This window comes from Halictus rubicundus, chromosome 8, assembly GCF_050948215.1.
Source record: "Halictus rubicundus isolate RS-2024b chromosome 8, iyHalRubi1_principal, whole genome shotgun sequence".
In the NCBI taxonomy this organism is placed as follows: domain Eukaryota; kingdom Metazoa; phylum Arthropoda; class Insecta; order Hymenoptera; family Halictidae; genus Halictus; species Halictus rubicundus.
Window position 1 is genome coordinate 5,530,319 of NC_135156.1, and position 13,452 is coordinate 5,543,770.

The 13,452-nt window shown below is 34.8% G+C and overlaps 1 protein-coding gene across 1 annotated transcript; it reads right to left on the reverse strand.

The window, feature by feature from the left end:
- Positions 1 to 267: 267 nt before the first annotated feature.
- On the reverse strand, positions 268 to 13,109 carry LOC143356515 (aminopeptidase N). Its single transcript, XM_076792268.1, has 15 exons — positions 12,899 to 13,109; positions 12,676 to 12,757; positions 12,191 to 12,444; positions 11,398 to 11,604; positions 11,172 to 11,327; positions 10,585 to 10,914; positions 10,281 to 10,434; positions 10,059 to 10,185; positions 8,714 to 8,804; positions 7,287 to 7,470; positions 5,022 to 5,223; positions 4,234 to 4,511; positions 2,107 to 2,306; positions 1,754 to 1,930; positions 268 to 1,306 (listed from the first exon to the last, which is right to left on the reverse strand). The coding sequence occupies exons 2-15, from the start codon at positions 12,748 to 12,750 to the stop codon at positions 838 to 840; spliced, it is 2,904 nt and encodes a 967-aa protein (XP_076648383.1). The 5' UTR covers positions 12,751 to 12,757; positions 12,899 to 13,109; the 3' UTR covers positions 268 to 837.
- Between the last annotated feature and the right edge of the window lie 343 nt (positions 13,110 to 13,452).

The following is a 13,452-nucleotide window of genomic DNA, read 5'->3' on the forward strand; positions in this document are numbered from 1 at the left end:
AAATGAATTGATTGTGGGCTTTACGAATTAATTTGTACACTTACTACAATATTTAAAAGAAGTTACTTTGTTTTCACACGTTGCAGCAAATGTTGCAATTTTCACACGTTGCAGCAAATGCTGCAACAAATGTGATTCGACTTTGCGAGAATAGAAATTGTAATTTGGAATTTTGAATACTAGGAAATTAGATGTTTAGGGAATTTGGGAAATATTTAATCAATGGATTATATTCTTGTTTGTCTGCATTCGTGTAAGTCGAAGGTCTAGTAACTGAAGTATTTTAATGTCTTCATTGTTACATTTATTACATTTTTCTGAATTTTCTAAATTTTTTAATAACAATTATGCTATAAATAACAATTAACAACGATTTTTATTACGCGCATATTATACAACTTGTAATATTATCTTTAAATATTATGTGAACATTTTGTAGCAATTTCAAACTTGCCAGAACTTTTTGTCTACAAGATTAACGAAATATGTATATAATACAAAATCATATGATAATGACAAACTTATTCGTTAGCAGGTTTCGCTGTTTCACCAGTTTACATTCTTAACGATTTTGAGTATTAACCGCGACGTTTAATAATTCCTCTTCTAACACATCAAATTAATCATATATACAATTAGACAATAATAAGTAATCAACAAAATTTGCATTAAATATAACTGAGAAATGAAATAATATTTAGAAAGTTGCAAGATCATAAGTTGCGTTAGCCAATTTGACATGTGAAAAGCTCTTTGGTACGAAACAAATTCGAAGAAACGTACATATGTATAACGTATTTATATATATATATATATATATATATAGAAATTATGAGTTTATTGTTTATTTTCCGCTGAGCAAAGTAGGACCTGGCTTGTTTGTAAGCGCATCTCGCACATCTGACTTTGTGCCGCTGTAGGTAAGTTATTAGGTAAGTTTTCATCGAGCCAAGCCTCGATCACTGGAAGGTTCTTTTTGCTCCATTCCGTTTCATGTTTAATGATTTTCAATGCTTCCTTGATGATATGACTCGCGGTGTCAAATTCATCTTGACGACTCATGTACAATTCAGAAACCGAGTCCAAACCTTCTTGAGTATTAAACGAAGAGGTGGCCGAATTGATCATTCCATCCCATAGGTGTGTTTTGTTTTCAAATCTATGTTTCACAGTATCCCAATGGTCGCTCAAGAAGTTGAACAGAGTAGTATAACCAGCCGAGCCGCCAGTTAGCGTGCTGAAGATAAGATGTATATCGGAATCCGAGAAGTTGCCATTTTGGTCCAAAACTGTTACGTTCAACAACCTGTAATAATTTTTATGACGTTATATTTATCTAACGTTACGTATGCGGACGTTTATTATACAGGGTGTAAACATGACACAGGTCGGCTATATCGGTGCGAGACCGCTATTAATCCAATAACAAAACTATTTTAATTTTCACATAATTCCACGACATTCATCGGCCATGCCTCGGCGACATATATGTATAGAGAAATCACTGTAGTATGATTAGTAGATTGCGGATTTTATGCACATTTATGGCAAAAATGGATAAGTTGAAAACGAAACTGCACACACATTAAAAGAATTTATGAATATTGTTACCTTCTTTCCGACTTAATAAAACTATTGAAAGACGAAATACATATTTATCTGACTTCCATTCCTTACGATCGAATTAAAAAAATTTTATTTTGCATAAAGATCCGCAGTGTAATGATCAGCATCGAGAAAAAGTTAACAATACCTTTCTATTTTGTTCTTGTCTTTCGGGCAACCAGCTAGAGTCTTCAACAGGTACGTGCGTTCACTCTGTTTTCTCTCGGGACTATTTTGTGGGAAGTTGATGACACGTTGAAGTCCGAATTCCCATTCTTCTTCACTACCCCATTTGAATACGGGACAGAGAAATTCATTGGCCACTCTAAAGAAGATGAAGTATGATTAATATAGGTGCAGTTATTCGTAACCTCACAGTAATTGGATCCCTTACCCCATATCATTTAGATAATTATCACTTCTATTTTACAGAATCGAGAATCTCTAGAACAGTTCTAGAGAATTTTTTTATAAAACCGGTAATGTAAACACAATACATACGGATTTCCTTTGTCTGGTTCTTCATTGGTCGACCACTTTTTAAACTCATCCCTGGCTTCTTGAACGCACGGTAAATAACCAGCACGACAGAGGAAATGCTTGGCCATGCTGCGCATATGAGTTTTCCAAGACGGTTCGCTGTTCCGATCGGATTCATTTAATTCAAGGTACAAAGGTGTTAGCAATGTTCGTATGTATTGCTGAAACAAGAGAATTAATATTCTTGTATACCCTGGGCCTAAGCAATTTAAAAATGTTGGTGAGTCAGTGAGTGTGATTTCATTAGTAGATTGTTACATTTTTCAACACCAATTTTACTTTTGTTTCATTGTTTGAGCAACTTAGTTATAAATCCGTGGTCCGATCGTCGTAGATTCGCGATAAGGTAGAGTGACTACATTACCGTCAAAAAATAGTTTTACGCGCCACAAGTTTTCGTCCTTATACAAGAATATTTTGTCGCTGGTAAAGGGCTCATTCGAAAGAGGAAGGTTCAATCTATTGCGCGCTGGTCAGGAGCTGCCGAGATTATGCAGATATTTGGTAATATAAGCGTTCGAAGTAGGCCAAAAATTGACGATGTGCATGCCATGGAATCCAAGCATTTTTATGCCATTGGATGAGTTTTCTGGATGAAATCGAGAGCAGCGCGCACTAGAAAATATCTCCAGCTACAAATTGAGCTATATTTTGTCTTGATTCTCTGCGAAATAAAGCGAAAAACTTAAAGCACGTTTCTGGCGTCAGAATTCATGATATCGATAATACACAGCAAAAAATGTGACAAGTTTAGTCACAGACTTAAGACCCGTCGGATTAAGACCAAGACGGATCTTAAGTCTGTGTCTGAAGGCTGTGAATGGAAATTATTAATTAAAAAGTTCCGTGACTATCCCGGGCCCTTAAGTTCTCTTAAATATTTGAGTTTCTATGACTCTAATGAAATAATATCCTTCTCTCACATAAACATTTTTTTGTTGCTACCTTCGAGTATTATAGATAGATATCACATAATATGGAGTAATATATTCAAATGGTCACGGAATATAACTTTAGCACAATAATAATAATAAGAAGAATACATATAGAGGATTCATGATACTTCCTTTTTATTAAAAAATTAAAAACTCTAAATATCTAATACTGGATTGATTATTGAAAAATAACCGTAATTAAGATATGGCAAGATGGAGTCCTACTTGAGGATGTCAGAAGAAATTGTTTGTTATATCAATTTGACCGATTGACGCAATTGACGAGACGGTAAATTGGCATTAGTTACTGCAAGATAACGGTTATTGCGTCAGTGATAGCAAAACGTTCCTTATCTTAGCATTTGAGAGTGAGGAAGAAAGTGATTGCAACTTTTATAATTTTTTCTTTTTTTTTCTTTTATGATACTTTTACCATCGTAATCGTCTCCTTTTTCTGATTAAAATGACACGATATACTTACGGTCATAATTTTTCGTGTAACAACCGTTTGAAGTTTTGGACTTTACATTTATGGTAGAAACACGAATTTCGTACATGTGTAGTCCGAAACTTTAATCGCTTGTTATACAAGTAATTATGATCGCGAACGCGCAGCGGACAAAAGTAAGTTTAAAGTCTTTTGTATTATAATAGTAGGTATAAACAACTACGCAGTACACATTTTTCGGTATTTCTCTCAATTTCTGTGAATACATTGACTTCAACGAACATGTGTATCCTTAATTACCTTCAATGTTCGAGTATAGAGTAATGAATTTTTTAATTTTCTGTCATCTAGTTTGTTTTAAACTAGAGTCTTCAAAACAATTTAATATTCTTAGTAAACAGTAACATGCATAGAGGTATTGTTCTCTATTTTCAACGTATGCATTATTATAAAATGAGTTTGTTATAAATGCGTAAAGCCCGCAATGAAATTGTTAACATTGCCATTAGATCACTTATGTTATTTAGAACGTGATGGGGGATAGAGATTATTCGTTGCAAGTGTTTTAATTGTGTCCGGTTGCAGTAATTATCATTAACTGCCACACAAGTTAACGTATTATCGGACGTTAGTTAAAACATCTGCAAATCACTTACATAATGAACCGTTCGCTATTCCGCCATCAAACATTGGTATCAATTTTACCTCAAATTTTGGATACACGTCAGTCCCTTCGATGCGTCTTCCAATGTGGTCGATCATCATGAAAACAGGTTCCCAAACTACGTGGCTTCTTTCTTCCTTCAGCGACAGTGTCATGTTCAATGCAATTTCGAAACAGAGTTCACCAGCGTACGCTAAATTCCACGCATCATGAATTAATTTTGCTCGAGTCAAAACTGGAATTGTTTCTCGATTTGGCCCCTGCAGATATTCCGACAGCATTCTCCAGTTACACCTGTCATAATTTACGAGGAACATTCCTGTAAAATAAAATTCCATTTGAATATATTGTGGTTACAATTGAACACTTTTCAAAGAATAATAATAATTTTACATGATATCGTGAACGAAGATGATAAATACGTCTCTTCATCGTTTCTTCGTCATTATTATAACTATCCCCTTCATAAAAATACTAATCTAACGGGCTCTTCTGGTCTAGAAACTTAAATAAATCGATTTTTCGTTTGTTTGTCAAAGCATTAAACGCATTTTTCTCGGAACCATTTTTTCTGACACGACTGACAAGATATTTCAAGGCTTAAATTTTGTGAGAATCTTCAGAAAAACTTGCCGCTATCGTATGAACCAAAAACGTCAACAAATATGTATTAATATATATTTCTATGTTTTTTTATATTCTGCCAAGTGTGAAGAAGGAGACGAAACAATTAAATTTCAAAATGGCACCATTTCTTCAGTGTTTGGTTACAACAGCAGCGATATAAAAATGGAATGGATTAATTTGATGTTCTGTTCAAGAGTTATACCTATTTCTTCGGGATTGACAATGATAAAGTTGTCTTCGCCATAGGTGTCAGGCACCACATAATTTGTCATTTCGTTCCTCATCCATATACGACACGGTTTATCTAATTCCCATTTGTCCTTCGTTACGATTACAAGAGGTATATCCCACGTGAAGCTCAATTTGGACGTCGAGGCTGGGGGAGCTTCTCTAAGATAAACTTTCTGTGAACGGAGATCAAATTAATCAAGTTGCGTACTAGTGAGGTCAAATACAACAATGAACAATATTTTTATAAATAATAATTTTTTTATTTCTTTTCTTTATATCTGCTAGCACACACGTTACGTCGAAAAGATTAGGTTATTGCGTATGTAACGGCCGATTTTTAACAGTAACGTTAAACAAACATAATTTTTCTTTTTATCAAATTTCATACAATTATAGTATTGTTATAAATTTTTTAAAACTGTTTGAATTAAAAAGTATAAGTTTTTGTTCGATGTATGCTAGTGAAAATTTGCATACCGCATAAAATCGGAATTCTATAACTCTTAACAAATTCATCCAATTATTATTTCACTGTACAAAAGAATATGTATTCTGTTAAAAGAATACATGCGAATACGCTGAAAATTCTCAGCAGCTAGTCAGTATAATAACGAGACTTCGGATGTTATGCATTTATGAAAAAAAAAGGAGTTGGTACAGTTCAAAACAGTAAAAAGATTAAGAGACATTAAGAGTCTTGATATATTATTTTCACTATCTTAAAATTATTCATGAAAAATATAAATTTATATTTACATTTATATATTTTTTTTATATTTGCTTTTTTTATTTATTTATTTTTTATATTTTCATTTATTTGTACGTATTTGTCTTGCAATTGATACACAAATATTTTATTTTGCATGAAGATCCGGAGTCTGATAATAACGTAACTGTGGGACTGAAAATACTTGTGAAAACAATTATCAGGAGTACGTGGCGATATGCAAATGCAACTGGCAATCAAGATTATCAGTCGTTCAGTTTTTATTTTGATTACACTTTGTACGTTTCTTTGAATGGTATTAATGGCCGCTCTAAAGATACGATAGAATTTTTTTCTCTCGAAGGGCAGACGCCTTTCTCATTCTATTACCGTTTCCGCAACTGCGTATCCGTTCATTTAAAATCTCATTCACGTGTGAACCATTCGCAAGGCGAATTGTTACGTTCAGATTTTTCTGTAAATTTAGAACAAAATGAACGATCGAAAATTATTTGACAAAGCCTCGTATCAACAAATTTTATTCTACATTTTCGGCATATTTTTTATGTAGAATCACATCCCCTCTTCGGTTGTACCACTAGTTTCCGTTCAACTTGTATATTTGTGTTATGGTGTTTTAAAACAGAATAAACGTTTCTGTATACTTCGTACTATTTTCTGTTTTCGAGAAAATAAATGTTTCTTGTTTACATTGAAATGTACGGAATAAAAATTTCAATTAATGTACTGCATTTTATAACAGTTCTCTTGGAATAAGAAAGATAACAGTCACAAAATTAGTTATTCGATAACTACTTGAAAATCTCAATTGTTTCATTCGACATTCGACAAAATGGCTATTATTCGCTAGCATATGTATTTCTTTGCCAAAAAATAAAAATATTTACGTAAATCAAATGAACATAGTTCGTGATCTTTTGATAGAGAAAATTAGCTACACTTTTTTCCTAATTTTTTAACGAAGTTTCAAGACTAAAATAGACTAAAATTGAAAATTACTGCCAAAGTTGTAAAATTATTATCAAATACCTAAGAAAAGATCGGATTTCGTCTCATGTTCATTATGTCTTCGTTTTTCTCGTATTAATCAGGAAACTTTTCCATAAGGAAAAGTAGTATAGAATGACCTTGATTTGTGAAACACGAACACTGCTAAGCCTACTCGAATACGTGTTAGGCGTATAATGCAATCCGTAGTCATAATTTCTGAAATCAAGGATTACTAATTTGCGATTCGTTTACTACCGACTGCGTTAATTTAGAAAATTTCGTCTTCACGATTGACAAATAGAAAATCCGGCAAAAGATGAGAATATTTGTTTTGTTATCTAAGAAAAATATTTATATAAGGACGGATTTCATTCAGAATGTTCGCAAACAAATTGATCACGCCATTTCCTCGACGTTGCGGCGTTATCCATGCGAAAATCACATTGTTGTTCCGGTTTCGGCGTCCCTGAGAGGAACAGCACTTTTGTTCGATAAGCTTACAAACGTAAGTGCACCTACCTGGTTGAAGGTAATCGTTTTAGTTTCATAATCCCGTACGACCGTGACCAATGGTACTCGGTCTCGAAAGACCCACTTTCCAACGATGCTGCTGATCCTTAGATCTTTCGGTAAAATGTCCTCTTCTTTGGCGACTTCGTACAATATGGTGTAGAGATCGCCCATCTTAACTAATCGCCGTGGTCTGAAATAATTTACGTAGACAAATTTTATTTAGGCGGACGTGTCACCGAGATTTCAAGGTGACCTTTCAAGTAGAACTATGCGTATTGTTTTCATGGACGCTCCATGTAGCCCCATACCTACCATGACCAATTCGTTTACCTAAATATGTATGTTGGTGTTTCAAGGTCATCCAAGGACAATCATGGCCTTAGTGCTTCGAAATATTTCGTTGATAAGTTTGTAAACATGACTCTGAAGTCACGCTAATAGCATGGAATTTCAACGGCAGTGAATGACTTTGGATGACCTTGACACACCAACATATTTAGCTCAATGAATTTGTCATGGTATGGGCTTCATGTCCATTAGAACGAAACGCATAGTTTCATTTTAAAAAACAATGGTCACCATGTATTCTCGAGGGCATGTCCATGCCATGGCCATCATAACTCATAATACGTCGAAACAAAGTAAGTTCTACTTGACATATTTCTTTTTGAAATCAGCTATAGTTTAAGAAATAATTGCGTGGTTCACTTCAAATGGGACACTCTGTATGTATAGTCAGAGAGTAATCAACACTGTTCGAAATTGAGACATTTAAGGCTACAGGACTTAAAGGCAATATAAATAAAACTTCTATAAATGAATCTCCAATATCTCCTTTTTATTTGTGAACAAAGTAGAGAAATATAATTCATCAACTATCGAATCGTTGATTATAAGTACTTTTTATTTCATCACAGGTAAAATGATCAACTTGTTAAAAATAGAACATATTCGTGCTTCCAACCGAACGAAATTATGTTACAACGCAATAATTTCTTTAAACTAGCAAGACAAATTTTTCGTGAAACGATGTCTCAGAATCAAAATTTGCATGACTATCCGAAGCTCTAAAACGATCTTCATGAATGAGAAGAATGTTTATTTTTACGTTACTTGAAAAAATTATAAACGACTAGAATTCAGTTTTTAATAAATATATTTAGTACATTAGTTTGTCCCGCAAGATTTCTTCTTAATGTGTTCGTTTCATGTTGTTAGACAAGCAGAGCACATATAAAACATGTAATCATTTCTCTGTTAATGTTTTATCGTACCCTGAGCTTTCACTGATCCGATCACACCGTCTTTGGGACAACCTAATACTTGTTTTATATTTTAGAAATTCCTTAATTCGAGACTGTCAATTATCACAGAAATATCGCGTTATTATATATATATATAATTTATAATTAATTAATGAAAAACATTACTACCCTTCCGAATTTTTTTTAATGAAGGTCCTGATCCCTTTCTGCAATACATCCTTGCCAAGAGTGTAGTTGAACATTCGGAGCACTAGTTCGACTGAAAATGGTAGGAAACAATGTTAAAATATTATCACAAACTTTCACTTACTTATTAATTTCGATCTCTTTTGCAACCTCTCTATGGAAATATCAATTTTACTAATATCAGCTTAATATCTGTACCAATAATATAACACACTATACTAATATCAGTATTTAAAAATCTTGATGTTCGTCGAAAAATCCATTATTATAGAAAATGAAAAACAGAAAAAATAATTGAATAGCAACATTTTGGAAAGTCTTTAAAATAATACATCCGCTTTTGATTATACACAAATTATACAGGGTGTTTCGTAAATGGTGGGCAAAACTTTAGGAATAGATTCCTAATGCTTGGAGAAGAAAAAAAAAGTTACATCAACATGGGAGGCTTGTATTGAGACCGAAGGTGGACATATTCAACATTTCTTCTAAGATAATGTGACAAGAATTGTGGCACAAAAACTTTAATAACTCAGGTATCAATTACTGTGCCTATATTAATTACACTTATTTTTAAAGCATAATAAATATTAGAAAGGATATTAGATGATTTTAATGAAAAAATTTAATATCCTTTTTTAAATACTCATTATGCTTTAAAAATAAGTGTAATTATTATAGGCACAGTACTTGGGTCCCTGACCCTATTACACCCTCCTTGCAGTTGTGAGAAGCGAAAAATAAAACAATTCAACTATATTGCCTTCTTATTAGATGCCCCTCCCCTCACTATATACGTATGACATTGAACTTGTGAACAGCCACTGTCTACAATTCAGTTCAGTCAGGATGTCGTAGTTTCTAGATATACAGTTCAAACAAGACGTTGTTGCCTAGTTTCTGATTATTACAAATATTCCACAGAGACGCGGATAGCGTGTGTTCACGGAATTATAGTGATAAACATGTTAATGTGAGTACTATTGGATAATAAGTACATTAATTTAATCAAAAAGTGACATCAATAAGTATTGTAAAGAAGTTTTTAACAACAGTTCCACATTTACGGATAGTATCGTATACTAATTAATAGACTGTGGATTTTATGAATTTATTCTATTATTCTATTATTTCTAACTTATTGAGGTAATTAAAGAAAGAATGAAATTTCTGGTACATGTTTCTTGCAACTGCAGTGGAAAATTTCTACTTTGCATAAAGCTTCGGAGTCTACTAATTAAAAAAATGCAATCTAGTTCCAATGCAATTAAATAAATAAACTAGTGAAGTTGTACGAACATTAGGTCAGAGTTTAATTAAAACTTACTTTTTGATGACGTTGCTTCGTTTCTGATTCCCGCGACTCTCGAGAAAGGTTCAGCCTTCCCGAATTCGTAATAAAGAGAGTACAGCATCGTCATCGGCCATTTTCCTTCCATTTCATCCGGATTGATCTACATCGAAGATGAATGAAGTATTATTGTGAGAAATGATGTTACTATTTATTTTAAAAAACGTGATTTACGAGCACAAGAATGATCTCGCTTACATCGACGGTTGTCAAAGATGCTAGGAATGAATTAAGAGCTTTGTTAATTCGACCATCGTCCCAATGTATGTATGTTGTAAAATACTGGCCAATCCATTGGTACGCAAGTTCGTAAGCTGTGTTCCAATAATAAGGACTACTTAGTTCGCTTTCCCTGCAATTAAACTCAGCTTTACACAATTATTCTTGAACAGTTTACTGCAGAACACACAGTTCTTAGTGACCTTTCTTTAATGAACTTCCAGAAAATTTTACAAATCTATGGTGCAGACTTGTACGAAATTTGTATACAGCAAATACATACTTGAAGAGCATCAATCCCCAACTGTCAGAGGCTTTAGCAGCACTATACGATGGCACTGCCATTAAATCGAGTTTTGGCAATAAGATAGAGCTGTTGAAATATTTTTGTAAATAATTGATAATCGTGACCACTTTGTCAGGCACATCTTCCAAAGCCTTCATGTATTCTTTCCGACCCCATATCTTCACTTCCAGTCTTGTTCCATTCATTTCGTCCACTTGCTTTGTCGGGGATATGCTTTCGAAATCTGCTACAACTAAAGCCAATTGATACGGTGCTATTTCAGGCGTTTCTTCAAAGTGATCCCATATTTGATCCGGCACATCCGCGCTGTGCGAACATTGAAAATTAAAAAAACATATTATTCCTACTACAAAATATTTCAACGATGCATTAACAGATAAACGTTCTACGTAGACCACAATCCCCACCACGAGATCCCACACCTCGAACACCTCATGGTGGGAGTCGCAGGTATGCAACGAACGAGGTTGTAATTAGCGAGGTTCTGCCGTAGTTGCTTCAAGTGCTACGCGGATCTACTGTTAAATAACGCGAGCAAAGATATTGAATTCTCTGTTACTTACTCCTCGGTATAGTTCGCAGCCGGAGTATTCGACCTGGCTGTCATGTTTTTCGGATGCAAGACACTCAGTTTGAAATTGGCTTTATAAGGCGGTTCATCCATGCACGGGAACATTTTCTGTGCTTGGTCAAATCCGAGGTAGGCGGCCACGAAATAGCTGGACAGAAAATGAAAATATGTACGCAAACTGATCTAGTTTTCCACGTCACTGTTCTTATTATAATTACTGTTTTCTGCCATCTGCATCAACGTAGTCGTGTTTAAATAATCCATTAGTTTCGTTGGTGGTGAGTTGCCCAGTGAATTTAATCGATACCTCACACATGGTGCCATTTTTCAACATTTCTTGAAGCTTTAAGACAAAGTAATGTCTCTTCTCTGTTGGCTGTTCTGCGCTGAGCACGTGCACATCAAGCATGGGCCATCCGTTTTCCCTTTCGAAAATCATTTCGGACAATTTTATCGCAATATGTCTTTTGAAAGTATCGTATCGATGCGATTAGGTTAGGCCGGTCAAATTAAGTGGAAAATATATTCGAGCTTCGGATGCACTCCTCGAGAAATTTACAAAAAATGTAATTTACTGCAACAATACTTATTCAGTGGGAGAAGGATTGCTTCCATAATGTGAGATATTGAAATTCTTAATGGAATTGTTCTACATGTTAGAACGCGTAATTGCATCATTGGACAAGAAGACAAAACTGTGCTATCATTCTTATGGCTCCATATTTATGAGAAATCCAGAGTTACGGATTTTTCTATATATTTACAAGTAAAATATTTAAAAAATTGGATAAGATGTCAAATGATATCTCATTTCGTAATGTTTACTTTCTATCAAATCTGCAGCAAACGACGATACATATCCGATGTTCGCTACTAAAAAGGTGAATGATCTGTCGGTTTTATTGCTTTTCCAATTAACACCATCGCTAGTGTATCACCGAATATATTTCTCACTTTCATGACAAGATATAAATTTAATAAATGAAACATCGAGCCCTTTTGGATCCTGACCTTTCCTCCAGCGATGGCTGCACAATCCTAACATCGTAGTCATCGATTTTAAGATCGGGGTGAACGTTTAGAGTAATTTGGTCACTGGTGTATACCCAAGTGACGTTCAATTTGAGATCACCTTTGAATACGTTATTCTCGATGAAAGGCCGAAGCTTTAACTCGTATCTAGTCGGCACAACTTGAGATGGTAGCCTAGCTAGACGTGGCTTATTGAAAATGTCATTCAAGTCTATACTTCGTGTCCATTTTGTCTAGCAAAGAAGAAAACATGGAAATTTAACTTTAAATTTTAATGAAACCATGTGATCTTAACACACGTCCGACCGATATTAATATTATTTGTGTCTTGCAGTAGATGCGTTGCAGTAGATGCAATTAATAATTAAATTTTGAATTAATCAAAATAATCCAACATCGACGGAAGGTGAAATCATATACATATTAGCTAATTGGTATTATTCAAGAAAAAATACTACACTCACACGGGCAAACGCTTCGGCGTCCTGAAGCAGGACCAGAATGAGAACTAGTCCAGCGATTGCAGCTATCCACCTCATAGTGCTTCTGTGGAACATATTCGAAGAATGATTAAAATATGCACTAAACGATAAAAGTGTTTTGTAGATTACGTATAAATATCAATACATGAAATGTCGATAGTTCAGTCTCGCAAAGATTCGTGAAACGCCGAACGCTCAGACTTACTTCGCGATCTTCGTCCAACACGTCCGTACTTGCACGCGGTGGAGAACGCTCTGACAGCATCAATTCAGAATATGGCACCTTACAATCACCAATGATTTTGATCTACGTTATCATTAGTATGACCCCGATACAATTCGCTATCAAAGATTTTCTTCAACAAACCGGTTGGACCGCCAAGGCGGGCGGTCTCGAGCGAACTGTTCGGCTCCCTCGTCTTCCTGAATGGCGAGGACGCTTCTGCCCCGCCCGGGGGTGGCTGAAACACGCCGAAAAGATTCGAAAGAAAAAGAAAAAAAAACAAACGTCACCGGAGCCCGAGAAAAACGTGAACAATCACGTGATCGCCGATTCAAGTTCCGAATCATTATGAATTCATACCGTTTAGATCCAGTTAGCCGCGTAATCTGCGAATCGACTATTATCCAATTCCATCGGTTGACGTCGCAAAAGGGGACTATAATCGTAATGGTGTATCCGCCGCTGACACCGCTCCGGTGCCCAACGTCAATGGCCAATACTGAAAGCGTCAATGGAAATTGTGACACGGTGAACCT

What these genes read in the sequence shown, in the direction of transcription:
- LOC143356515 (XM_076792268.1), bottom strand. Translation starts at nt 12,750, where the DNA reads ATGAGGTGGATAGCTGCAATCGCTGGACTAGTTCTCATTCTGGTCCTG. An exon ending in CAGCCATCGCTGGAGGAAAG is followed by an intron (nt 11,605 to 12,190) that starts GTCAGGATCCAA and finishes GATTTTCGAAAG; the next exon opens with GGAAAACGGATGGCCCATGC. An exon ending in CATCTTTGACAACCGTCGAT is followed by an intron (nt 10,186 to 10,280) that starts GTAAGCGAGATC and finishes TCTTCGATGTAG; the next exon opens with ATCAATCCGGATGAAATGGA.